At 43.0% G+C, this 27,134-nt stretch overlaps 1 protein-coding gene across 2 annotated transcripts in view; it reads left to right on the top strand.

Moving 5' to 3' along the window:
* TPR (translocated promoter region, nuclear basket protein) overlaps positions 1-27,134 on the top strand; it is a 64,098-nt gene that overhangs the window by 5,528 nt on the left and 31,436 nt on the right. For both annotated transcript variants that reach the window (XM_015415250.1, XM_015415249.1), the window contains exons 2-26: positions 876-980; positions 1,948-2,021; positions 3,339-3,435; positions 4,493-4,596; positions 4,988-5,152; positions 6,080-6,172; positions 6,945-7,025; positions 8,116-8,203; positions 8,904-9,044; positions 9,203-9,294; positions 10,840-11,037; positions 11,409-11,516; positions 12,675-12,898; positions 14,879-15,042; positions 15,889-16,031; positions 16,135-16,283; positions 17,789-17,951; positions 20,582-20,716; positions 20,933-21,073; positions 22,133-22,301; positions 23,285-23,451; positions 24,364-24,516; positions 25,462-25,578; positions 26,355-26,558; positions 26,668-26,852. In XM_015415250.1, coding sequence (XP_015270736.1) covers positions 876-980; positions 1,948-2,021; positions 3,339-3,435; positions 4,493-4,596; positions 4,988-5,152; positions 6,080-6,172; positions 6,945-7,025; positions 8,116-8,203; positions 8,904-9,044; positions 9,203-9,294; positions 10,840-11,037; positions 11,409-11,516; positions 12,675-12,898; positions 14,879-15,042; positions 15,889-16,031; positions 16,135-16,283; positions 17,789-17,951; positions 20,582-20,716; positions 20,933-21,073; positions 22,133-22,301; positions 23,285-23,451; positions 24,364-24,516; positions 25,462-25,578; positions 26,355-26,558; positions 26,668-26,852 — 3,460 coding nt within the window. The remainder of the gene's footprint in view (positions 1-875; positions 981-1,947; positions 2,022-3,338; positions 3,436-4,492; positions 4,597-4,987; positions 5,153-6,079; positions 6,173-6,944; positions 7,026-8,115; positions 8,204-8,903; positions 9,045-9,202; positions 9,295-10,839; positions 11,038-11,408; positions 11,517-12,674; positions 12,899-14,878; positions 15,043-15,888; positions 16,032-16,134; positions 16,284-17,788; positions 17,952-20,581; positions 20,717-20,932; positions 21,074-22,132; positions 22,302-23,284; positions 23,452-24,363; positions 24,517-25,461; positions 25,579-26,354; positions 26,559-26,667; positions 26,853-27,134) is intronic.

Below are 27,134 nucleotides of genomic sequence, written 5' to 3'. Positions count from 1 at the left end.
TTAGGAACATAAAATATGACTATGGACATTTTTACTTGGCATGAAATTATCACAACTAGTCATATTAAAAATATAGTGTATCCAAACAATTATTTCAAACAGAATACCCACCCACATCCAAAAACAAAACTGAAACTTTTTCATTTTCTTCTGACAATCGCACCTCCTAAAGGAAGAAATGCATCTTGTTCTTGCATTGGAGGGTTCAGTTTGTAACCTAGGACTTGCTTGTCCTCAGTGCACAGAAATTAGATCAATCTGATACCATATATATATATATTTTAGAAATGATTTGGAAAATATTTGAACACCTTGTCTTAAAATATTTTATACATCATGTTAAAATAAAACGTTCCATAATCATTTTTTTTCTTTTTTCAATTTTTTTGGGGGAAAAAGGCTTCAGGGGAAAAAATGGGGGGGGAAAGTTTCCCCCCTGAATTTTTCCGTTTTTTTTTCCAGGCCTTCACATCTCTAGGTGGGCTCAACATTATTTTTAGAGTTTGTATAAAACAAGATTGTCAAAATGTTTTTAAAAAGCAGATTTAAAAAACTAAGTGACTCAATGGAGGGGGAGAAGAAAAATGGTTAAAATAGCTGCTTGGGGTCAGAGAGTAAAGGTAGGAAATGCAGTCAGTTGGGAACTTCTGTCTAATAATCCTGTAATGTGCCTCTCTCACAACAGTGTCTCTAGTGTTTATTAATCTTGTCTCTGATTGCTGAATCAGGTAGAATGTTCACATTAAAATGTTGCATGCTCAAAAGGAATTGTTTTGCAGCTCTTCTACAACGTTGTGCAGTGAGGATGGTGAGTCTTGATTTGTATAGTTTATTGGGAGAATAAATTCTGAAGCAGTGTGATGTATGTTTTGCAGAGCAACAGTACTTTGAAGTAGAAAAACGCCTGGCTCAAAGTCAGGAGAGACTTGTAAATGAAACACAGGAATGTCAGAATCTCCGCCAGGAACTCAGCAAGCTTAGTAAGTATGGCATTGTGTTAAGTAGACAGCTAAATATTATGAATTGTGATTGGTTTGTGATGTTTTTAAATGTGTATGGAAAGATTAAGTTTTGCCAGTGAAAAATAAGTTTATTTGCCCCTTGGTTCTCCATGAGTTTTCATTCTGTGCTGAGAGGTGAATGTTGCTTGGATCCAGCAATCCACTGGTGTAAAGAGTGTGGATCTGAGTTGTGTTTCCCCTCCTTCCCAAATGGGAAAACTGATTCCTGGGGTTGAGAGACCCTTGAGGACTAGCAGCAGTGCAGGTCAGGAGGCTGCACAGTAGGATAGAAAATGAAATTTACCTTCCCCCTTCTGCAAGGGCTGCTGTGCTGATGTAGGAGAGAGGAGAGAGGATTTCACCCACTTCTCCTTCCTCACTGCAGTCCCTCGTGCCACATTGCATGTCGGGGGAAGATCCGTATCTATTAGCATCTCCCATGATGGATCCCGGGCTCCATCCCTGTGTGATTTAATCATTTAGATATGTTTTCTCAGGACTTTAAAACCTAGAGTAATAAAGCCAAGCTCTAAAACAGTGCTAAAGCCTGTAACAGGTGAACAGAGGTGCCTATTATCATGCACAGCTTCATCTGTGAAACCCTTTAGCACTGAAAGCTGTCTTTCTTTGGAAGTCAGTGACAAAATGCCTACCACTTCCAGAAGGCACTAAAAGCAAATTATCAAGGAGAATCTCATGATGGAAGGGAGCCTGCAGAGAATTTTGCATGCCCTCATTGTCTGGGCCCGGGATGGATTTGATAAATCAGGTAACTGGTGTTGGTCACAGTTATATGAAGATATCCTATGGGAATGAGCACATCTGGCCCAAGCATATTTCTGTTTGTGCTTTTAAGGGGGGGGGGGGAGAATAGCGTAACAATTGCCAACAGGCAGACTTATTTAAGTGCAAAAATAAAAAAATGTCCTTCAATTTTCCTCTTCAGATGACCAATTAAAATCATTGACTGAGAAAAACAAAGAACTGGAAATTGCTCAGGAGCAGAATGCAGCTACACAGGTACAAACCTCATCAGTTACATAAGGAGATGGAGAGCCAGCATGATGTAGTGGTTAGGAGTGGCGGACTCTAAACTGGAGAACCGGGTTTGAGTCCCCACTCCTCCACATGCAGCCAGCCGGGTGACCTTGGGTCAGTCACAGCTCTCTCAGAGTTCTTTCAGTCCTATCTACCTCACAGGGAGTCTGTTGTGGGGAGGGGAAGGGAAGGAGATTGTAAGCCGCTCTGAGACTCCCGAGTGAAGGGTGGGGTAGAAATCTAACTCGTCCTCCTCCTCTTCCATTTAGTTTTTAACAAAACTTGCCTTCTGTGCATGTAGGACTCTGTTTACCTCCCTGTCATCTTCGGTTGTAAATGCTGACAGGATTTTAAAATACAGGCTGAAGAGCAAACTATATATTTGCATTGAAGAGTAGTCAGCTGTGTCTGTTCACCTTCTTCTCTGCAGCTTTTTCTGTCCATGCATATGTATATTTAGAGGGTGGATTGGAGATAGCCGCCGTTTATTTTAGTATAGTTAGTATATTATTTTTAGTCTTCATCCTTTGTATGTAAACTGAAATTTAGGACATCTTGCTGACATTCTCAAATACTCAGATTAACAGACCCGTTAACTTCAAGCCTTTTCAAGGAAACAAAATCAGTGGGAATGGTGTGGTTGAAGTTGTTTGAATGTGAGCTGCTGCACTGGTGTCATCTTGTCTGACGCCTCTATGATTTATAACCCCTCAATCCGGGATATAGAGAACTGGTGAGGATGCCAAGAACCTTGGAGTAGGCAGGTTCCTGTTCAACTGTGTAATGATGTTTACCTGCTTGTATACCTTGAACGACCAGCAATACCAATTTGGACTTTTTCTGGCAGTGAACCATAATATATTTCTGAAACAGAAATATTCCAGATTAGAAGTATTTGGGACAGTAGGATTCTTGTTGTCATCCCACCCACCCCACAAAAAACAACAACAAACCAACCAATTTGGGGTCCATAACAGTTTTTTGTCTATGATTTAATTCATGCTTCCTAAACCAAGATGGATTGAGAGCAGTGTTCCCTCTAAACTGAGTTAGTCTGAGCTAGCTCACAGTTTTTTAGCCTCTGGCTCACACATTTTTGTCTTAGCTCAGGAAAGATGGCTCCAGTGCAAATTAATTTATGCAGTAGCCAAATCACCTGCTCACAACTTTAATGCCAGTAGCTCACAAAGTAGAATTTTTGCTCACAGGGCTCCACAGCTTAGAGGGAACATTGATTGAGAGCGCTTTAATACGGTATCCTGTGTTCTTAAAGCGTTACTTTCCCCCCCGTATTTTAAGGGTCAGCTAAACAGAGCAAAAGAAGAATTGGAAGCAGAGAAGAGAGATTTGGTCCGAACAAATGAAAGAAGAGCACAAGAACTGGAGCACTTAAATGGTAAAGGACTGAGACAACAAAAGCCTTTGCTGGTGGATGGTCTTGTATACTTGAAGGGCAGTCTTTCAGTGGCTCTTTTAAGAGGTCAGACGTACTGCAGAAATGGCGCAGCAGTTGAAGCTGTTATCATTTTGTTCTTGCTTGCAGGAACTAAACACATGGAGGGGCGTACTTAGGGCAGCATTGGCATCTGTATTCTGTGGACTACAGTATTAGATGGGCTGCTTGTACCACTGTGTGTTGTCTGGACCTTTTCCACTGCCTTTCCACCTCCCCGTTTCCAGTGATCCCCTTTCTATACCTTAGTGTACACTTGAAGCAGCCCCTGTGCAGTTACCTCGAGAGCATATCAGACTCCTATGGAAGTGCTGATGCTGCACATGGCTTTTCTCCTATGATGGTGGCAGCTGAAGGAAGTTCCACTTTTATCTTTGACATCTTGGAAGCCATTTGTACACCACGCAAGGAGGTGTTGGGTCATTCAAATGGCTCCCCTCCACAAGAGCTGGCCAGTTGTGAACCCATTTCTCATTTGTTTCGGGCAAGAAAAGTGGCTTCCCTTCCAGCTTGTGTTCTGCTGGAAAGGTCTACATTGAACTGTGATGAACTTTGTCAAAGCCATGTTTTCCTTGTGTTCTTGCTATAGAAGCTTCCACATTTGTTTGGTAATGCAGTGCTCCCAGGGGCTCAGATAACTGTAATGAATAAATAGGAGGCACATAAGAGGCCTGAACACCAAGCAATGCAGTCAAGAAGATTTTTGTTACAGGTACCAGTGAATCGGATCATGCCTATGAAATGTTATGATTTGGTTTCTTTATGCTGATGCACTGGGGAGTCTTAAGTCTCTTCTTATAGGAATTGCAAGTAGAACAATGAGCACCTGAAATATTACAGAAAATAATGCTTTTACAACTCGCTAGGTCTTGCTATGAATCAGTTTTAATGTCTACAGGAGTAAATCAAATTAAAAAACCCTTTATTAAACATTTGGTCTATAGTAGTAATTGTCACAAAGTAATTTATGTTAGTGTCTGGGTTTTCTGATGTTTTGCAGAGGAGGTTAGACGTCTGAATGAGAAACTTACAGAAATAAACACCGCGAAGGTAGAGCTACAGTTAAAGCTGGATGACCTTGAGACGTCAGCCTTTTCTGTAAAGGTGAGTCTGAAAAAGCATGTTGGCCAGATCTCTACTGGTTTCCTCTGTAAAGATAAGACATTACCCTTATGTATTTTATCTTGTGCAAAGTTATTGCAGTCTAGCCTAATTGATATCAGTGGGCTTGGGCAGGAGTAACTCTGCACAGAATTGCAGTTTGTTGGTTTGTTGTTTTTTAAACCATCAGTATTCTCTCAGAAGAGTTAACTAAATATTTCCTCTTATGATGTTGTCTTCTTATAACATATTTTAAACAGTATGGTTTATAACATGTAAGTAGTGGGCAGATGGTTAAAGAAGACTTAGAATAAATGCCCCTGGGGCTGCCATTCTTATAACTCCATGTGGAAGATGAAGTTTGCTTGTACATAATCTATGATTTTACTTCTAGTACCGTGAGCAAAGGTGGGATCAAGAAAAGGAATTGCTGCAGGATCAGAACACTTGGCTGAATACCGAACTAAAGGCAAAAACAGATGAACTCCTGACTCTTGCCCGGGAAAAAGGAAATGAAATTTTGGAACTTAAATGTAATTTAGAGAACAAGAAAGACGAGGTAAAACAGCAAATCAGTTTTCATGTCTCAAAGCGCCTGTTCATAAAAAAACATTTAATCAAGGTGACAGTATCTCTTCTTGTCAAGTTAGCAGGTGAAATATTTACTGTACTGGGAGATTTGCTCTCCGTCTCTCGTAATCCAGATCACTCCATGAATAGGTCCATGGATAAAAACAACCAGAGGGGTAGAAAAACAAATGTCCATTGTTATATATTAGTAAGATACTGAGAGTATCTGTTTATAAGAGAAGTCATGTTACTAATCAAAATGTGCACAAGTGGCTTATTTTTTAATTTTGTTTTCAGTCTGTACGTTTCTTTGCAACTTGTAGGGCCACAAAGCAGCTGCATCAAAAAAAATGCAATTCAATACAAAATTAAAACAGCAGCGAGAATAACCTAGAAGCATAGCGGATACTGTGTTCAGAGTGTATATTTTATTGCTGTACTATAGTGGATATTTTTTAATGGAGGGTAATAGTATAAGTGTCGAGGAGGAGTAGAGGCAGCAGAGCATGTGCCAGTCCAACTGCAAGTGAATGGCACAGGTCAAAAATGGGAAGCAGTGGGAGTGGTTAGGCAAGGGAACAGGGAAGACAAGAAGGAGGGGGGATGAAAAGGCCAGTGAGAGAGTGACCAAGGGAGAGTGAAGCAGGAACAGAAAAATGGGATTTCCTGGATTTGTCTTAACTATTCAATTTTTAAAAGCTCTTCAGTATTGCGTGCTCATTTAGAATTTAAATTTGTGTCTGTAGTAGCTAGGTGGTAATTCTTTTGGATGGATCATTTTTACCCTTAATCTTACCCTTCTGCAGTTCAAAATTTGGCATTATTTCATGTGTAACAGAGCAGTCAATTATTACATAGGTGGCTTCAAATCTAAATCCAGGTATGGGCATCTTGCTTATGTCCCTCATTTTCGTAGGTTTCCAGGTTGGAGGAGCAAGTCAGTGGATTAAAGCAATCCAATGAAAATCTACAGAAACACGTGGAAGACCTTTTAGCTAAGCTGAAGGAGGTAAATACAGCTTCCTGTGCTTTGGGTTCTGTGACAGCACTGTGTGTGTATGTGACCTAGCTTCTCATTCGTATCTTGTACCTTGTAGAGCTCAGCATAGTACTGCAGTCCTGAGTCTGGTAATTAGAGTGGCCTTTACTTTAATGAGCAGGAGTAGGGTCTTGGATCTGAATTCCTTTGGATATCTTAATTGGGCACATGGAGACATGTTTAGAGAAATGACGGGGAGGGTGGGGTGTAAATTTAATAAATCAATCGATCACATCTTACTGACAGCATCGCCATCCAGTTACTGCAATATCTGGGAAGTATATGGAAACATAATGGTGGAAATAAATAGACATCAGTTTTGAAATCTCCAAACCATCTTCAACCCTAAAAAGGAAAGGATCTTAGCCTCTGTCACCAGTTTGGTGTGATGGTTAGGAGTGCAGACTCTAATCTGGGAGAACCAGGTTTGAGTCCCCGCTTCTCCACATGCAGCTGCTGGTGTGACCTTCGGTCACTCGTCTTTCAGAGTTGTTCTCTCATGAGCAGTCCTCGATAGAGCTCTCTCAGCCCCACCTACCTCACAGGGTGCTGGTTGTGGGGAGGGGAAAGGAAAGGAGATTGTAAGCCACTCTGGGACTCCTTCAGGTAAGTGACGGGCCAAGGTATAAATGCAATCTCTTCCTCCTCCTCCTCCTCCTCCTCCTCCTCCTGTGATTGTCCCTAAAGGTTTTTTTTTTTAACCTCCTAATAGTTTATGTTAACTAATTTTTTTATTTGCCAGGCAAAGGAGCAGCAAGCTAGCATGGAAGAGAGATTCCACAATGAGCTAAATGCCCACATCAAGTTATCTAATTTATATAAGGTATGATTTTAGTAAGACCATCAACAGTTGATCTTCTATACTTTTATTGTATTGTTCCCTCAAATATTCTAATCCGAAAAATATGCCTCTTGGTCTCTAATATTCATTAAATGAGCAGTCATACTATTCTGCCATCTGTGATGCATCATCCACTGCAGCTGTGTACATAATATGAAACAGTATATTAATAATGAATAAGCTTTACAAACCTGCAACTACATTGCACCTTGTGATAAGTCTGGTTGAGCACATCACGCTGCACAGTGTGGTTTTGTGTATATAACTGCTTCTGTTGGTTTTGGGGGGTTTTGAACAGAGTTGTTAAAAGGAACTAGCACAGGAATGTAGGTGAGGCTTCTGCTAGGTGGGTTTGTTTTTTTCTGGCACATTGAAAACCTCCTTTCAGCTCCTCATTGTACTGCATGAACTCCTGCTTGTCTCTCCACTTCCTGAGGCTTAAAAACACCCCATTTTTGATTAAGTGATACCAAGTGACTCTGCTCCCCAGTGTTTTGGGGCTTTTTGCTTTCCTTCCTTTTACTTGTAGCAAATACTTATTGTCTAACAGTTCCGTCTTAATGTACATCATTCTCATTAGCACACTTTAATCCACTTCGTTTGGTGGTTCATGGCAGATCTTCAGGGGTTTCCTGGGAACAGAGACAGTGCTTATGTGAAGCCCGGATGCTAGCATCCATCACCAATTTTTTGTTCTTCTGCAAAAGTATATGCAAGGCAAAGAGCCTCTGTCTACCTTCCCTATTCGTTCTGCAAGCTATCAGTATTCTTGCAAGTAATAACTGAAGGGTTGCAGCAGCTCCTTAAGTATATTCCAGTAGCTTTGTAAACTAATGCTAAAGTTCTGACTCTTCTTGGTTAGTTTTCTATCTTGACTTTTCGTTATAAATGTTTTAAAGCAATTGAATAAAAACATTTGGTCTGACTCTTGTTTGTTTTCTGTGCTAAACTCTGTTTTAATGTGGTGGACAGATTTTACCTGTAAAGTCCAACAGCCTATGGGCTTTTTGGACAGAGCCTGAATAAAATATCTGCTGAAGTGATGGCCTTAATTAAAATTTGTTGCCTACAGGGGGCTGCTGATGACTTGGAGACAAAAAGTAATGAACTCACTCAAGCTGTAGATGAGCTGCACAAGCTTCTGAAAGAGGCGGGTGAAGGTGAGGAACATTCTGTTTTGGAATGTAGAGCCTTCCGTGTGTCCTGATGAATCAGCAGCAAATGCAGAATCTGAGGGGTATTAAACAGCAGTTATCTCATCAGATAATGTCTATTCCACATAAAGGATTTTTTAATTAAAAAATGGCCTCATTTCAGAGGAAGCCATGAGGTCAGGTGGAGTCTGCTATTCGAGAAGTTCAAGTTCAAAGCTCTTTTGGGTTTTGTGAACTATTTTCTCGTAGGGCTGCCAAGTCCCCCCGGGGGGCAGGTAAACCCCTGCTTTGGGGGCCCTATTTCCACCGCCACAGAATCAGGCCCCGGGGGCAACCCCACCTTGGTGTGCACGTCAGCCGGAGGGGACGTGATGGCACCGGGCATGCTGGGGGTGGGGCCACAGCCATCTGAGGGGAAAACTCTGTTTTCCCGCTCAAGATGCCGTCCGGGAGCCCCCCGCCGCAGAGCAAAACGGTCTTGGGAGCCCTATTTTGTCGTCATCTTTCAGAGCTCTTTGAGTCCTTCCTGGCCCTCTGTTGGTTCAAACTGTAGATTGCTTTCATGGATACAGCAACCATTCCCTTGGTGTTCCCTGAAATGTCTGCTGTGTTGTATTGCAGAAGTTATTCATTTTTTCTGACGATGTCTTTGGGAACTTAAAAATCTTGTCAACTTCCCCCCCCCCCCTCTTCCTATGACCATTAGCAAACAAAGCGACACAGGATCGGCTGGCTGAGGTCGAACAGCTGAATGCTGCCACAGAAAAAGAGCTGAAGGAAAAGATTAACAAGTTAGAGAGAGAGCTGGACAATGCCAATGATTTGGTTTCTGCCACCAAGCGTAAAGGTCTGTACCCCCCTAGAATAGACCTTAGAGAAACGTGGGCAATTTGGTATGGATTTGGAAACCTTTGTAGTTTGATCTGGTCACTGCAGTGCTTGTCATATTTTTTTTTAAGCAGTATCATGTTAAAGATTGTGGCTTGCTCTCTGTCTCTTCTCTAGGGGCCATCCTTTCAGAGGAGGAGTTGGCAACGATGTCTCCCACTGCTGCTGCAGTAGCTAAGGTGGTAAAGCCTGGCATGAAACTGACGGAGGTAGGAATTAAACTAGCTGGTAATGTACTACTTGTTAGTTGGTGTATCTCTGTGTGTGTTTGGCTGTAGTGGAGATGTAAAATTTCTGGAAATTTTGAAGGTCAGAAAAAAACCCGTTTTTTTCCAGAAAAAACAGAAATTTTCGGAAAAATTGAAAAAAATGCTACATTAGCATTTCTTTTGTCTTTTCTAGATTGAAAGTCATTCTGTTACTTTAGGAACATAAAATATGACTATGGACATTTTTACTTGGCATGAAATTATCACAACTAGCATATTAAAAATATAGTGTATCCAAACAATTATTACAAACAGAATACCCATCCACATGCAAAAACAAAACTGAAACTTTTTTATTTTCTTCTGACAATTGCACCTCCTAAAGGAAGAAATGCATCTTGTTCTTGCATTGGAGAGTTCAGTTTGTAACCTAGGACTTGCTTGTCCTCAGTGCACAGAAATTAGATCAATCTGATACCATACATATTTTTTTTTATTTTCTTTTTTCAATTTTTCAGAAAAAAACAAAAAGGCTTCAGGGAAAAAACAGACAACCCCCCCCGAATTTTTCTGGTTTTTTTCCGGGCCTTCACATCTCTAAGTGGAACTATCTACAGATTGAATGCTCTTCACAGATCACTTTGGATTACGTTCCCATGATTTTCTCATTTCAGTTATTGCTGGGGGTGGAAAGAGAAGAACCTTTAAGTCCCATGAAAACAAAACTCTGTATATAGTGTATGGCAGCAGTATATATAGAGAGAGCACTTATATCTGAATGACCTCCCCAGATTACTCTTTTGCATCCATTCATGTGAATGAATGTAGCTTTTGACTTGGGCTTTCAGTATTCATAACCTGGGTAAAGTATATGAAGATGGTGCCATTGTAATGGTTTCTCACGGAACAAAATTCGATTAGCTATACTTTTTATGTTTTCATTTTGCATAAGCTAGTTCTTTATGGCCATAATTGAGGAACTGTTTTATGGAGAAAGGAGGATATATTCAGGCATGAAATTGCAATAACACAGCTGTTGAATTTAGATGTTTTGGATTATTGGAAAGGAATGGCAAGGATTCTTATGTAAATTGCCCTCTTGTCACAAAGGAATATTTTATTTTTGCTGGAAGTCTCCACCCTTTCATTGCTTTATTCTGCCTGGACGCTGGCCAAAGCACGTGTTTAGAACTATGAACCTCTGCACTCTTACAGGGGTGTAAGTCCAAGCAAACATGACAGGACTTCAGTTTGAGGAAATTTGTTTTAACATTACGCTGTAGCTCACCATTCAGATACAACACTTGAGTGTTGTGCTCCCATACATCTGGTGGCTGCATTTGAATGAAGCACCCTCATGGGGAAGTTAACTTGGGGGGGGGCAGTTACACAGGCCCTGTCAGTTCTCTCAGAAATGTGTAATTTAGAAGATGGTAATTATACCTGTGCTGGACACCGAAAGCTAGATGAACAGGCAGCCACAAAACGTGCTAGTAGAGAAATGGGAGCCTACAGGTTTATTTTTGCTCTCTTTTTTTGATGCAGCTTTACAATGCCTATATAGAAGCACAAGATCAGCTGCTGCTGGAGAAGTTAGAGAATAAGAGGATTAACAAGTACCTGGATGAGATAGTGCAGGAGGTAGAAGCCAAAGCACCCATTCTGAAGCGTCAGCGCGAAGAATATGAACGTTCTCAAAAAGCAGTGGCGAGTCTTGCTGCTAAACTTGAACAAGCTATGAAGGTCAGTATAAAACTTCATAAAAGTTTGGATTCAGACTAAAATAGCCATCATAAATATATATACTGTAAGCGTTCCACTGGCAGGAGGAGGTCTCCGCCTGCCCCCCATGCCACAGCTCAGGGTTAGCATTGCTGGGCAACACCTGAGGACAGGCAATGCAGGTCAGGGGCTGCCGTTTGGAGGTGGGGGTCAGGCAAGCTTGCTCCTCCTCCTCCTCTCTTTTGTCAGTGTAGTATTGATAGAGTACAGCCCAATGTGATTAAGGAGGCACAGCGGTCATGTTAGCCTATAGCTGTGTATCGTCATCTTGGAATCAAATCTGTTATCGCTTTTTCCAGTTCAAGAACTGCATGAATGTTGTTGGTTTGCAGGAAATTCAACGTTTGCAAGACGATGCTGATAAAGCAAACAAACAAGCTTCTTTGCTTGAAAGGGAGAACCAGAGGCTCGACATCCAGGTCAAAGATCTTTCACAGCAGGTTAGTTCTTAAGACAGTTTGCAGCAGAACCCAAGAGTGTCTGCTGAGGAGTAAAGACCTCTGATAGCAGTGGGAGTTAACTTTTATTTAAAGAAGAAGAAGAAGAAGAGATTGGATTTATACCCCACCCTTCACTTGGAGTCTCAGAGCGGCTTACAAACTCCTTTCCCTTCCCCTCCCCACAACAGACACCCTGTGAGGTGGGTGGGGCTGAGAGAACTCTGCCACAAACTGCTCTTTTTCAAGGACAGCTGTGCCAGAGCTTGTGACTGACCCAAGGTCACATCAGCAGGGGCAAGTGGAGGAGTGGGGAATCAAACCCGGTTCTCCCAGATTAGAGTCCGCGCACTTAACCGGACTCTCTTCCACCAAACTGGCTGCATTTAGCTTTGCAGCCTTACAGTGCAGTCCTAAATAGAGTTCTATCTTTCTGACTTTTTGTGGACTTAGAAGGGTGCAACTGTGTTTAGGATTGCACTGTTAGCCTTCTGAACCTTCGCCCCAGTTTGAGCTCTGACACTGAGTTCTGGGACTGAGAAACAGCTAATTTGTCTCTCCTTCCTGAAAATTTCAGGTGTTCCACTAAGTAGCTCAGCTGTGTAAACAGAATTGGGATGTTCCCTTCAAAAAAATGGGATGCATCAAAGATAATTTGAGCACAATTAAGCACAAGCTCTGTTTAATGTTCAAATTTCACTAAAACCTGGTGCTTTAGTGAAATTTGAACATTCTTTCTGTGATAAGAAAGAAGCTGCAGTCTCAGACTAATGAAGGGCTTGGGTTTGGTTATTTTGGGGAAAGGTCTATGGCTCAGTGGCAGAGTATCTGCTTAGCATGCACAAAGTCCTAGGTACAATTCCTGGCGTCTCCAGTCAGTCAAGTAGTAGGTGATGTGAACAACCAGGGAGGGGCTGTGGCTCAGTGTTAAGGTGTCTGCTTGGCGTGCAGTCCCAGGTTCAATTCCCAATATCTCCAGTTAGAAAGGGTCAGGTAGTAGGTGATGTGAAAAAACTATACTTAAGATCCCGGAGAGCCCCCTGCCAGTCTGAGTAGACAATACTGACGTTGATGGGCCAAGTGGTCAGATTCACTATAAGGCAGCTTCATGTCACCCCAGTTCCTGAAGTGACCGAAATAATCTGTTTAATTTTTAAAAAGATAAGAGTGCTTTTAATGGAACTTGAAGAAGCTAGAGGCAATCACGTCATCCGTGATGAAGTGAGTTCTGCCGACATCACCAGCTCTTCAGAAGTGATAACCCAACACTTGGTCTCCTATCGAAACATCGAGGAACTCCAGCAGCAGAATCAGCGACTCTTGGTAGCTCTTCGGGAGCTGGGTGAAGCTAAGGAGAAAGAGGAGCAAGAAACAACTTCATCTAAGTACGCTTCTCTTGGCAATATGTTGTTAGACTGGGGGAAATGTAAAAGTGTGCCAAAAAAATAATAATCTGAAGACCAAAGCATAATGGCTTTGTGTCCTACAGATGGTCTGCTGGTGAAAGTGGGGAAAGTGGTGATCTCATCCAATTCACCTTCTCACTGCAGCCCCCAATATGGCTTTGTGTCTGCAGTACTGTTCAGAGGTCACAGGGAGCTGCTGGGGAAGACCAAGAAGGATCTGCTTTAACCAGCAGAACATCTAGGATACAGTTCTCTGTCTTGGAGCACCCAGGCGTTTCTGTGGGTAGGAGTGCAACTGTCTCTCTTCCTCCTTCCCAAACACTTGGGTTGCAGAAGGAGAGAGGTGGCAAAAAGAATAATAATAATACTTTCAATTTATTAATCGCTTTCCCCAGTGGGCTCAAAGCGATGTACAGTTACACATTAGACAGGGGACTAACAATGTTCAAAGGGGATAGGGAGGACAACATATATTCATTTTTAATTGCACATGCTGTCACTGCACGGTGGAAACATCTTCTGGCTTGGCTCAGTCATTTTCTGAACGGCTGCTTGTCAACCAGGCTTCAGGACCCGTATGTCACATCGCCACACTGCCACCGCCTGGCCGGAGACATCCACTGCAGGGATTTTTGTAGCCGAGAAGTTCTTTCGCCTTTTTCCGACCTCAACCAGGAAGTCCCAACCGTCTAATAACACCCTCCCACAAGGGAGATTGGTGTGCCCACCCTCTCTAAGGAGTGGTTCCCATTTTATCTACTCGCCGAAGCTTTCGAATCGCTGGGTGGACGATGAGCTGGGGACAACAGGCTGGCCGCTCACACCAGCGCGGGGCTCGAACTAACACAGTTCGGATGCTAAGACAGTGGGATATACCCACTGTGCCACCGCTTTCACAAGTGGAACTCCCTTCTATCCACAGAAGTGCTCTGGTGGATCCAAACCATAAACTATGATTTTTCTCTCCTGTATACATGTCTGACTATTTTGGCACTCCACACTGAGTTTTTAAATGAATGCTATGGTTTTTGCCAAGGCAGTAAAAGTTGTTAATGAATTTTGCATTAGCATTAATTAACCTTTATTGTCTCAGTGCTGGCTCCTTGTTCCTCTTGCCATTTGCTTTACTCTTAACAGACTTTCATTCCGATTCCCTCATTGCCCCTATGTATCTAGTTTGCACCAAAATTCAGTAAATTGGAGGGAATCTGGAAAGTCCTGCTCATGGTTAATAACATGAAGGGGTTTCTCATTTATTTGCTAAAATACTCTTGGTGTTGGTAGACATTTTCCAGCAGTTCTATATCACTCCTGAAGTCCCGTTAACATTGTATGCAATAGGGGATAAAAGCATATCCTCACGCACACACCATTGCTTTCAGGCGTCATCTCCTAGTTCAGCTTATGTCCGTTTGGCCCATATAGTTTGTCAAAAACCAAGAAAAAAAAAGGGGGGGGTACTCAACCCAAAATATGGCTGTGGTATATGAGGGTCAAGCTAACAAAATAAGTTATTACAAAAATACAAATATTTATTATGGTGTACTCAGTAAAAAATAAAGTAGGTCAAAAGAAATGATCTAAATGTCAGACTCTTAAAACTTTTTACACACAGAGCTGATAGTGTTACATATACAATTGATGGGTATATCTTATGACCAGTAGACCATACACGTTTCAGCCCCTTAGGGCCTTCCTCAATGGTCCGTATTACTATTATAAAACAACACACATCCAGAAACAAATATATGAAAAAAGATTTTCTTTAGAGCCAGGTGTTGCTTTCTCATGTGATGGGCAATTGCTAAAAGTTTACACAGTAGGCCATGGGTAATTTCTCATGGTAACTGCGCATGCTCTCCAAATTGTTCTGGTAACAAATATCCAATGTGTCTGGATGTGTGCCTCTTCCATCAAAGTTGGTAATCAACTTCAGATTCTGTTTTCTGTCCGCAACAGGATTTCTGAGCTGCAAAGTCAACTTGGTGAAGCTATCAATGAGCTAGAAAAGTTGCGTGAGTCCCGGCAGCACCAGATGCAGCTTGTGGACTCGATAGTTCGCCAGCGTGACATGTATCGCATCTTGTTGGCACAGACCACTGGGGTTGCCATTCCACTGCAAGGTAGGGCCTTATATCAGTAAAATCTACTGAATTGTGTGAAAGGCTCTTGATGCACTGGTCACATGCAGTGAGAAGCAGACTGGGTAGAAGAGGCCAATTTTTCTGTAAAAGCGCTGTTTCTGTAAGCATGCCTGTTCATCCTGTGGTGTAATAGAGAACAGTCGAGAGCTGGAGGGAAGGGGGGAGGAACTCCCCAACTCTTGCTATTAGCATTTTAAAGGGGGGGGGGATATGACCTTTAAAGAACACATTTTCTTCTTTAAAATGCTAATAACAAAGCCCAGTTTCAGGCAGCAAAATGAAATGGAGGTTGTAGGGTTCACCCTGCCCCCTTTTCTGCATGGCCTAGAGGCAAATTGTTTTTGTAGAAGCCTGTCTGTGTTGGCCACATGTAGGGGGAAAGAATAGCTTAGTTTAGGTAGCAAGCTCATTTTGAGCCCTCATACAAAACACATTTTTAGAGGAGAAATACAGCTGGAGATTGATAATTGGGAGTTGATCAGCAATTTGATATTGTTCATTTTTGCCTTATCGTTCTCTGGTCAAGATTTAGAGTAGGAACGCTTCAGTTGTAATGTCAGACTGACAGTACGTTACTGGTAGCAGGTTCTACAATTCTAAATAACTGTCACTGTGCACATGAGTGAACCAGAAAAGACATGCATTTATGAAAATGTGTCCAGTTTTTATGATGTACTTAATTGCTGGGTATGTGCTTTGGTCATAGAATTTGGGGCTACTTGGGCAGCCCCTGAAAATGTCACTGCAAGAAGTTCTTTGTTACTGAGATGAGACATTTGATTTCTTCTCCATTGGTTGAAAAATGTTGCTTTTTAAAATGTTTAGCACCAGGCTTCTTGCCAGAAGAAGCATCTTTGACCTCGACTCCCAGGCGCCTGTCAGGTGCACCTCAGGCCATGTCAACTCCAGCTGTTGTACCGGTGACAGAATCAACTGAAGCAGTGGAGGCAAAGGCAGCCCTTAAACAGGTACCTAATGGTCTTTTTCCGGGGGCCTCTGTACAGGAATGCTTTCTGCTTAGGGCTTTATTGACCGTAATTCATGCTCATGTACATTTGACACACTCTCCAGTTGCAGGAAATTTTTGAGACCTACAAGAAAGAGAAGGCCGAGAATGACAAACTACTGAATGAGCAAAACGAGAAGCTCCAAGAACAGGTTACGGACTTGAGGTCACAGAATACAAAGATCTCTACGCAACTTGAGTTTGCTTCGAAGCGGTATGGCAATATTTATGAGCACTACTAAAATGCTTCTATGCAATTAATCTGGTCTGTTTTTCTGGTGTTGATGGAACTGTGAGACCCACATAGGGATGAGCATGAACAGATAAATGAACTGCGGCTCATGCATGAACCACACTGGTTCGTGGTTTGCATACCAGGAGTTCGGGAGAACGTGTCTCCCATGATCCGCCACACGAACCTCCTTTTTTTTACTGGAGGTTCGTGGTTCCTGCAGGCTTCGAAGGCATTTAAATTCCTTCAGGGCTCATTTCCGGGTGGGGCCGTGGCTCAAGTGACACCCCCAACCAGAAGTCAGTTTCAAAGGCATTGCAGAGCTCACTTCTGGGTGGGGATGCAACCCCATGAACTTCCCACAGCACGAACCGGTTCATGCAGTGGAGAAGTTCGTGGAAGTTCATGGTTCATGAAAACCACAAACCTCCATTTTTCCCCCGGCTCATGCCCAGCCCATGACCCACAGTTTGTGATACAGACCTCTTGTAACATTCTGGCAAAGACAATATGCATGACCAGTGCAGATAGAAGACTGCCTGGCCTCTCCTATCTGTGTGTGGAAATGGGAGTGCCTCATAGGCATTTATTAGTGCTGCTCCTCCTCCTCCCATTGTGTGCCATGTGGTTAGGTGTTGTAGTAAAATGGTGGGTTTATATTCATATATTGATTATGGGGAGGGGTTGTGGCTCAGTGGTAGAGCATCTGCTTGGCATGCAGAAGGTCCCAGATTCAGTCCTTGGCATCTCCAGTTGAAGGGAATCAGGAGGAGGAGGAGGAGATTGGATTTATACCCCGCCCTTCACTTGGAGTCTCAGAGTGGCTTACAAACTCCTTTCCCTTCCCCTCCCCACAACAGACACCCTGTGAGGTGGGTAGGGCTGAAAGAACTCTGACACAAACTGCTCTTTTTCAAGGACAGCTGTGCCAGAGCTTGTGACTGACCCAAGGTCACATCAGTAGGTGCAAGTGGAGGAGTGGGGAATCAAACCCAGTTCTCCCAGATTAGAGTCCGCGCACTTAACCACTACACCAAACTGGCTCTCAAGGTGAGACTCTGGAGAGCAGCTGTCAGTCTGAGTAGACAGTTGACCTTGATGGACCATTGGTCTGATTCAGTATAAGGCAGCCTCATGTGTGAGTATAATTTGCTAGCTTCCACTGTCTTATTGGTTTCTATTTGAAATAAACTGTAGTAAGTTGCATTGTGAACTTGAAGCTGAGAAATATCTTTAAACGCTTTTTAAATTTCTAAATTGTGTCAATGTTTGAAATGTGTTTATATTCGCTGTCTTGGGGCCCTTGAACTGCATGGAGAGGATGCCTATCTATTGGATCCCCCTTGTCCATATGTTTGTTCACCCCCTCAAAGAACACTAACAGAGTAACAACTTACTCTCCGGTTTAAAGTATCACTAAAACGATATTCAGAATAAATAATGTTAGAATTGTTCTCTTTAATTTTTTTTCAATTTTATCTGTAAAGTTATGAGATGCTGCAGGATAATGTTGAGGGATATCGTCGAGAGATAACATCACTGCATGAGAGGATCCAGAAGCTTACAGCAACAACTCAGAAACAGGAACAGATAATCAATACCATGACTCAAGACCTGAGAGGAGCCAATGAAAAGTTAGCTATGGCTGAGGTAATTAGTACAGTGTTCTATGCTTTTTCTTACTACAAGTTATTTTATAACATTTCAGTGTTCATCATCATGGCCCCTGTGCAGTCCCACATTGGGGATTGTGTATGCGCAGGCCATCTGCAGAAACGGTTACCAAAGCTTTCTAGTAGACTAGGAGCTCCCCTCCTCCCTCTGGTGCTTTCCTGCCAAAATGTTCACATGATCAGGAAGAGGGACGCTACTCCCTCAGTTCTCTTTTTGTCGCCACAGAGAGAGGATCTCCACTGCTGTTCTTTTTTCCCTTTCACCTCATTCTTGAGGCTGAGGGGACTTCTTTCTCTCAAAAGTTTTCCTTTTGTCATCAATACTCATTCTATTGAAGAATAAACTTCATTCAAAGAAGAAATGTTTCTGGATTTCCACTGTGTCACTGTGGCTCAAAAAGGTTCTCCTCCGGATTGGGCCAACTGTTGCTTTAGAATGGTGCTGTTAAACAGCCATTCTCTGTGCCTTAACTGCCTAGGGGTGGGGTGTCAACCCTGTGGCCCGTGGGCTGGAACCAGCCCACCCAGGCCTTTAATTCAGCCTGGGAGTGGGAGGCTCTTCTCTGTGTCCTCCCCTGCCCATCCTCGCTATTCTCAGCTTGAGTTGTGTGGGAGTATGAAGAGCCAAGGGCGGGGCTACCTCTGAGAGCAGGAAGTAGAGGGTGGGGCTGCCACTGAGCAGAGAGCTCGGGGCAGGGCCGCCTGAGAGCAGGAAGCAGAGGGCAGGGCTGCCACTGAGCAGAGAGCTCGAGGCAGGGCCGCCTGAGAGCAGGAAGCAGAGGGCAGGGCTGCCAAATTCCCAGCCACTGCTCCAAGCCTCCGTAGTCCTCGTCACAGGTAGGATTTGGGGGGCGGGGTACTTCTACTGTGATCCTTGTGTTGCTTTTTTATTTTAAAACTGGCTGCAAAATCTCATAATCCCCCCCCCCCACCACCTTTCCATTTTAGGCAGGCACGTTTTCAGGATGTGGAGGGGGAAGGTTTGTGACCAGCCAGGGTTAAAATGTAGAGTTCTGCAAACTCAAGGGACTCCAGTTTTGCAGAGAAATATCAGTTTTAACACACACCCTCCCTCCTAATGTGGAACTCCAGTGGAATAATAGCAGAACAAGTGCTGAAGGGGACACCCAAAATTATTATCTCAAACCACCCTGTAAAAAAAACCCTGAGACCCTGGAGAGCCACTGCCACTCTGAGTAGACATTGGGGGGGGGGAGAGAGGCTTGTAAGGCTCTGCTGTTTCATGTTCTCCCCCTGGGTCTTAGGCTCAGACCATTTATATTTCTTGGGGGGGGGGAGGTTTGGGACTAACCACAGTTAAAATAGAATTCAACAAACTCAAGGAACTTCAGTTTTGCAGAGAAATATTAGCCCCTAAAGTGGGGCTGCAGTGGAATAGCTGCTATAATATCTTTAACTGTGTTTTTCTGTGTCCTTTATAAAGTTTACATCTCTGCTACCTGGCATTACATTTTATGATACACATGGCCCGGCCCAACAGAGTCCAATTTATGTCAGATCCAGCCCTCATAAGAAATGAGTTTGACACCCCGGGCCTAGGGGTTCACACAACAGAGCTGCCTGCTCTTTCCGTCACCATATCCCCTGAAAGCATGATTTGATAGAGCTGAAGGACTCAGAAGAACTTTGGCTGCACACCAGCCTGAATAGAGACACCTTCCCCCTCCCTGGCAAGGTGTGGTGTGAGACAGCCTCAGATTTGCTGGCTCTTCTCAAAGGCTTTGGCTGTGACCCAGCCTGAATGAAGGCACATTCCCCCTCCTTGGCTTTGTCTGCACTGACGGGAGAAATCTGGAGGTGTTGCCTGATAGAGCCTCTATACTGAGAGAACTGAGGGATTAGAGCCTCTCCACCTAGCAGGAAAGTGCGAGAGGGAGGAGGGATGCTCCTAGTCTACTGAGGCGGCATGACCCTGAAATTTGCATTTTATGAACTGCAGCCATGATCTTCATCTCATCTGTTTGAGTCCTAAGATTGGGAGGAGTGTTAGGGCACCCTGAGCTTCATGGAGTAGAGTAAAATTGTAAGGAAGTAAAAGGTAACATGAAATTATTGAGAGGAGAATCAGTCTTTTTTCCCTTCAAAAATTTGGACAATGATGCATTTTTGTTTGTAGGAAAATGTGAGCACAGCGAAGCCCAAACAATCTAATCTGTCATTTCTGTCTATCAGTTCAGTTGACCGAAAATGAGTGTGACTTGAGACCTGGTTCACACTTGCCGGGGAATTAGGTGGTAGAATGGGCTGACACTTCAGACTGCAAGTGGAGGATCATCCTCTGTGTTAACAGCTCCCCATAAATAATAGATCCGCACACTGAACAAAGGATAGGACTGATCTCCCCCTGACAGGTTTTTATTTGTGTGGAAGTTTTATAAGAAGGAATGTTCAAAGCTGGAATCCACCACCTGCAGTGGCTCAGACGAGTGCTTCCATCCATTCTACCATGTCATGTCAGGGCTTTGTTACCTCATTCTTCCAGCATTTGTGATCTGGGCCTTAAATTTCAGACTGAATTTACTTAGATGTCAATACTGAATTTTCTCCATATTGAGCTAGTGAAAAATCAAATGTAATCTTCCCAAGGTGAGAGCAGAAAATTTGAAAAAAGAAAAAGACATCTTGAAAATGGCTGAGGTTCGTCTGACTCAGCAAAAGGAAACTTTGGCAGCAGAGAAGAGAGGACAAAATCTGCTGCTCACTAACCTGCAGTCTATTCAGGTGTGTTCAGTTAACTCTTCCCCTTTCCCCAGGGTCTTTTTTCCTTCTTGGTATCAGTAATTAAGTAATCAGTAATTGTTCTGCAACCAGTTCATTTCCCCTGTATCCGTAATACTTGTGTTTACTATAAGATTTGGCCGCAATATGTGGGAGCTCAATGACTTTGAGCATATCTTGTGCCAGGAATGTGCCATATAAAAATGTCTTTTTCTTTAGGTGATCTTGGAAAGGTCTGACACAGAAATGAAACAAAGGTTCAATAACCAACTAGAGAAAGCAGAGCGTGAAATTGCCCAGCTGAAGAAAAAACTGGAGAACGAGATGGAGCAAAGGCATGCGCTGTCTAAAAATCAAGATGTGAGTAGTAGGCATAAAAAAGGAACATGCCAGTCTATGGGATTAATTACCTTGGAGCAGAGGCTTTGGATTTTGGTTTTTTAAATTTGCACTTTCTGGGGTTGGATTCATTTTTGGTTGGGTTAGTGAAATCTTAACATGCTCCCACCACTCGGTTGGATAAGAGGAAGGAAAGGGGAATCCATTCTAGTGTGGGCCAGGATGTGGAAGCTGATGGCAAGCAGTTACTTCGTCGAAGCATGGGGGCAGCTTTGATGCAGAAAGGAGCGGCTCCCAATGGGGTGGGGAGACAGAAAAGACATTCACTTGGGGTTGAAGAAACCAGGAACAGCTCCATCATTGTTGCGAGAATAGTGGCAAGTAGAGGAATCTCGAGTATGCAAGATTAGAATAGCCGGGAGAAGGATTTGGCATTCCGAAACAGAAGCAGGAGGGCTTGTAGGCATTCTTACTGTATGAAGTTCAACTTTCCTGTCTGGTTCGGTGGAATAAAAGCAGACCCACACCTTTTTATTTATTTATTTATTACATTTTTACCCCACCCTCCCCAAAGGCTCAGGGCGGCTAACAAGATGGCAAGAATGCCAACCTTTAAACAGATAAAAACAGGATAAAACAATATCCTTGGCACATGGGGCTCCATATCAGCTGAACTGCAGGCTAGACTGGCTTTCTTTTATATCTTTTGCACCAGTATTGAGCCTTCCGAACGGTGCTTGTTATCAGCACGGTGCTCCTAAGGTTGGGGCTGTGTCTTATAATTCCAAAGACAGGGAGTGGTTGGGTTTCAGCCACTGACGGGCAGCGAGATATGTCAGTCCTTTTTATTTGGTGTCCTTGGGTTGCATGTGAGTTGGTAGTCAAAACGGGCAGATTTTGGAAGTGCTCTTGTGTGGCTCAGGTGAGTTATTGAGAGAGGCGGCCAATATGACTTTATTGAGAGAGGTGGCTTAAGGTTTCAAGTGAGAGTCCTACTCCAAAGCCGCCCACGTGGTTCTGGTGTGCTCTGCTTTGAGGCTCTCTGGCTTGTGAAGTAAGGCATGCATGATTCACTTTCAGATCCATTTGTTGGATGGCAAAAGACAGCTTGAGACAGAAACGAATCTTCATGTTAACACAAAAGAACTGCTGAAGAATGCCCAAAAAGAGATTGCGACCTTGAAACAGCAGCTTCACAATACAGAGGCTCAGCTAGCTTCCCAGTCATCACAGCGAGCTCCTGGGCAAGGTAAGAGGGCATAAATTAACACCTGCGAATTTGAGCCTGGCACTCCTCATCAGCTTGGACTCAGGATAGGCAAATGCAGGATGGCAACCGAAGTAGTGGTGTTTCCTAAAATATAACCTTTATTCTCTAGAAGGAGATACACAGAATATCAAATAGTACAAAAGTCATTAAATTTTACTGTATTGAAATGTACTTTAGGGGATCATAGGGTATACTGAATTTGAAGAAGTCAGCTTTGAAGGAGCGTGAAGGTAGAACTAAAATTAAGGACTGGATCCTATGGTCTGTTTCTGCATGTACAAGGACACTGCTGGAGGGAGTCACCAAATCCGCCCTCCCATGGCAAATCCCAGCATTATGTCCCTTGGGAGGTGTCCCTTGAATCTTAGGGGTGCAAGGGGGGGCTACAGTGGAAGGGGAAGAAAGTTCTGTTCCGGGAGTGAACTGTAGGATCCAGCCTTAAATAAAATTAATCAGTTTTATTACATAAATGGCAGCATTCAAGTCCTGTGTTCAGAACTGGCTTCTTCAAATTCAGTATGCCTGATGATATCTTAAATGCATTTCAATGCAGTAAGTTTTAATGAATTTTGTGTTACTTTCCTCCAGCATACGTCCATCTGTTGGGTGTCCTTTGATAAGCTTAGCTAAAAGAATTGAACATCATGTACAGTCCTTTCTTGGGTTTAATATTAATCAGGCAGAAAACACTAGGAGTTCCTAGGAGCCAGGAAAAACCATAACACCTTTTTTGTAACAGACGACAGGACAACTGTTGCATTCAGAGCCACGTTGCCATAGCATTCTTGAGCTCCTCTGGAGGCACTGCCATTTCTTTTCCTTTGAAAGTTATTAATACGTGGATTGTTTTATTTGAGGCAAGGAATCACAAAACTGCTTATGGGTGCATGGAATCAGAAGAAGCAACAGTAGCATCATATTCTGTGAAGGCTTCTGGTTTTGATGGTTTTTAACTCTCTTAGGCCAGCCTAGTACAAGTGAGGTCGTGGATGATCTTACAAGTCGATTGAGACAGTCGGAGGAGCAGGTTAATGATCTGAGAGAGAGGCTGAAGACAGCCACAAATAACGTGGAGCAGTACCGAGCAATGGTGGTGAGCCTCGAGGAATCACTTAACAAAGAAAAGGAGGTAATATGCTGTCTAAGTATAACTTTGATTTTTACTGTATCTGCAGCCCTGCATTGTGCCAGGGGCGCTTTCCAGTTGAGACCTGCAGCATAGTTGAATTGTTAGATTCGAGTGGCATTAAGTAATTAGCTCTGTACATAAAGTCAGTGGTACTCAACTGCATTATGGTTGGGATGCAGTAATTTGTCTGCGGAAGGGAGTGTTGGTTGTGGCTTTTTTCATGTTCCCCTCTCCCCAAAGCTGTTTTTGATGCCAGAAAAGTCTATTCTTGGGGGCCATAGGACCTGTGTGAATTAATAGCCTTTTGGGCTGTGGGGAGGGAGTGAAATTCTCCTCTTCAGCCTCTTTCATCAGTTGAAGAAACAAAGCATGGCTGTTAATCTACAAACAGGTCCCACAATCACAGGAATAAACTTTTCTGGGGTTGGAAATGGCTGCTGAGCAGAAGAGAATGTGGGGAAAAATCTGTGATCCTTGTGTTTGCAGATCATGGGATCCCTGGCTTCCAAAGTAAGTTAAGACTGAGCTTGTTGATTCAGCAATAACCCATGGACTTGTAATCATTACAATACAAGCAACTGTGCAAGCTGCCGGTTTCCCCAACCGAGGACCAGTGGGTGAACTGCCAGGCACGCTGTTGGCCCCAAACTGTCCCAAAGACTGGTTTTATTCTTTTGACTAAGCAAAGTTCACAAGCTACCAATTTGTCCTCCTCTCATTTACATCCAAGGGAGCCCAAACAGTACTTTAGTTTTATTTGTCTACATTTAGGGGGGTCGAGTATGACAAAGGTTGAACCGTTCGGCCTAACTTTCAGAATTCAGTCCCCCTTTCTACAATGAACAAAACCAGGAAACATGTCTCTTGTGAATACTCTGTTACCTACATTTAAAACTGAGTTTTGTTTTGTAGGTGACGGAGGAAGTTCGTGCAACTGTTGAAGCCCGCCTGAAGGACTCTTCAGAGTATCAGTCCCAGCTAGAAAAGAAGTTAATGGAGGCAGAAAAGGAAAAACAAGAGCTTCAGGATGAGAAGCGGAAAGCTGTCGAGAGCCTGGAGCTACAGGTATAACGGCATCATCTTTATCTGTTCATTTTTGGCATTCTGTAGCTAGGAAAATTACATGTCCAGGATTGAAAAGTTTGCTCCAACTGTATTCAGGGACTTTGCCTAATACATCCCTGTGCAGTCTTGTAGCTTTAGTTTGCTTGTCGCTTAGTTTCAAAAACTTGTGTGGCATGAAGGGGAGCTGCATATTTGAAAAACACCTGCCCAGAGCCCCTTTGTGCATGCACACAACTGGAGTTTCATGGCTCCTTGGTTCCTGACCTCTAGAATTTTATGCTTGCCATTCAGCGTCTAGTAGTCCAGTACCTACAATGCACAAAATAATTATTTTGCAGAACTTGAATCATGAACCACTTGAAATTAAGAAGGTATTCGATGCATTTCGTGATTTGTGTTAATAGGACAGAGAAAATGCAGGAGATCATAAGGCTAGTTTTTGCTCAAATATGTCAGGTTATTTTCTTTATCCACATTTATAAGCAGTGTCTGTGAAACTTGTGTTTATTAATCCAAATAATAAAGGCTGTAAAGGCAGGATTCACACAAAAATGTTACGTTGCAGTAGCACTGGTGATTTTGCTTATCACTTGCAACCTCACCTCTTCCAGTTTGCACATGGCAAAGCAGTCCAATCATTAGCATCATAAAAGTTTATGGAATTTTCGGAAGTCTCTTGTCAGTGTCTGGCAGCTGCAGTTTCAGTGAAATGAAAAACATAACTTGTGCTATAAAACTGCATATTTTAAGACTGTTGGTGGACTGAAAGAACTGAAATGCAGCAAGCCAGGGCTTTGCGCCAAGTCTAATCTAAGATGCATTTTCTCCTAAATTAAAAGTTGCGTGCCTTCCAACTCTTAATTTTGAAACCTGATGGTCTAAAAAACAAAGCAAAAAAACACCCGTGTACCCACAAACTCTCAATGTGTGATGTTTCTGATGCAGCTTTCTGAGCTGAAGAAAACCCTCTCCAGTCTGAAAACAGAAGTTCAAGAATCGATTCAGAGAGCAAACACAGCTCTTGCTAATGAGCAGCAAGCCAAACGAGACTGTCAAGAACAAGTAAGTTTGGGTATCTAATCGTGAACAAACTGATCTTTTAAAAAAAAACACAGCTAGATAAATATGTTATTGTCTCTGCACTTTGCTAGAGAATTTAAATTTAGATTTTTATGGTGGGGGGTTAGTTTCAAAAAAACTATGCATCAATTTATCACGTATCTGGGGATCAAAATGAGAGGTTTAACATATGTACATTTATCAGAAATCTTGTTAGGAAGGTACTTTGTGGCAGCTCTTTTAATATATTCTTTGACTACTTTGTCACTGATACCCATGAGAGATCCATGTGTGCTGTGGATGCTGGGTATTGGATTAGACGGGGTCTCTGTGCAGTTTACTTAGGAAACTTTTGCATGTATTTTTTCCTTTGTATTCTCTTGCAAAAAAAAAATGACAATCACATAACTTTCTTCTGTCTAAAAAACCAAACAAACTTAGATTTTAGCGGAATTGCCAAGATGCTGTTATGGAAAAGGTTCCCCCCTCCCCCATGCTTTGACACTGTACTCGTCAAAGAGGTGAAGTCTATAACTGTAGAGACAGCACTAGGAAGAAATGAAGCTACTATTTGGACTCAGGCTACTCCTTTCAGTATTGCCCAGTTTACCCTCCTTACTGCAGTCTCCCAACTACAGTCTTTTTGCCCTGATCCCCAGTGTCACCTGTCTGGGGGTTCAAGGGGACCCTTCCTTCCTTTCCCGCCAGCAGAAAATGGTTGGATACAACCCATGGAGTCTCTTAACAGTTAAGAGATGATTACTGATGGTTTCTTACAGGCCAAGATAGCTGCAGAAGCTCAAAACAAGTATGAGCGGGAGCTGATGCTTCATGCTTCTGATGTTGAAGCCCTACAGGCCGCCAAAGATCATGTGGCTAAGAATTCTGCCGTAAAGCAACAACTGGAGGAAGCAGCCCAAAAAGCAGAATCTGCATTGCGAGAGAACAAAGCCTCATGGGAGGAGCGAGAGAGGATGTTAAAGGTACATCTTTTGGCCAGATCCCAGTGGACCCCTTTGAAGCTTTAATAGAGGTCTGGAACCTTTCTTCAGGGTCAAGTTCTAGGGGTGACCCTGTTCCTTTTCTATACAGGATGAAACCTCCAAGCTTGCATCTCGCTGTGAAGACTTAGAGAAACAAAACCGACTGCTGCATGAGCAGCTAGAAAGCCTGAGTGGCAAGATGATGGCGTTAGTGAAGGAAGGGGCACCGAGCGCATTAAACGTCTCTTTCAGCGAAGAAGGCAAATCACAGGAACAAATCGTGGAGATTCTTAGGTGAGAGCTGTGCCAAGTCACACCTGACGGGAACTGATCTGGATCAGTATTTATTTATACATACATACATACCTTGGATTTATGACTCGCCCAGTCCCTGAATACATAGGGCTCTGAGCGATTTACATCAATAGAAGAATACATAAATACATCATAATTACTAGTTAAAATATAATATTACAGACTTAAAATTAATCCGCAGATGAGGTTAATAATTAACCTTTAACCTGACTGTGTTGCTGCCTTGCAAGCGGGGGGGGGGGGGGAAAGGGGGAAAGGGGG

This window comes from Gekko japonicus, unplaced genomic scaffold (assembly GCF_001447785.1).
Source record: "Gekko japonicus isolate JY-2015 unplaced genomic scaffold, Gekko_japonicus_V1.1 scaffold269, whole genome shotgun sequence".
NCBI lineage: Eukaryota > Metazoa > Chordata > Lepidosauria > Squamata > Gekkonidae > Gekko > Gekko japonicus.
This window is presented reverse-complemented; position numbering and strand designations above follow the sequence as displayed.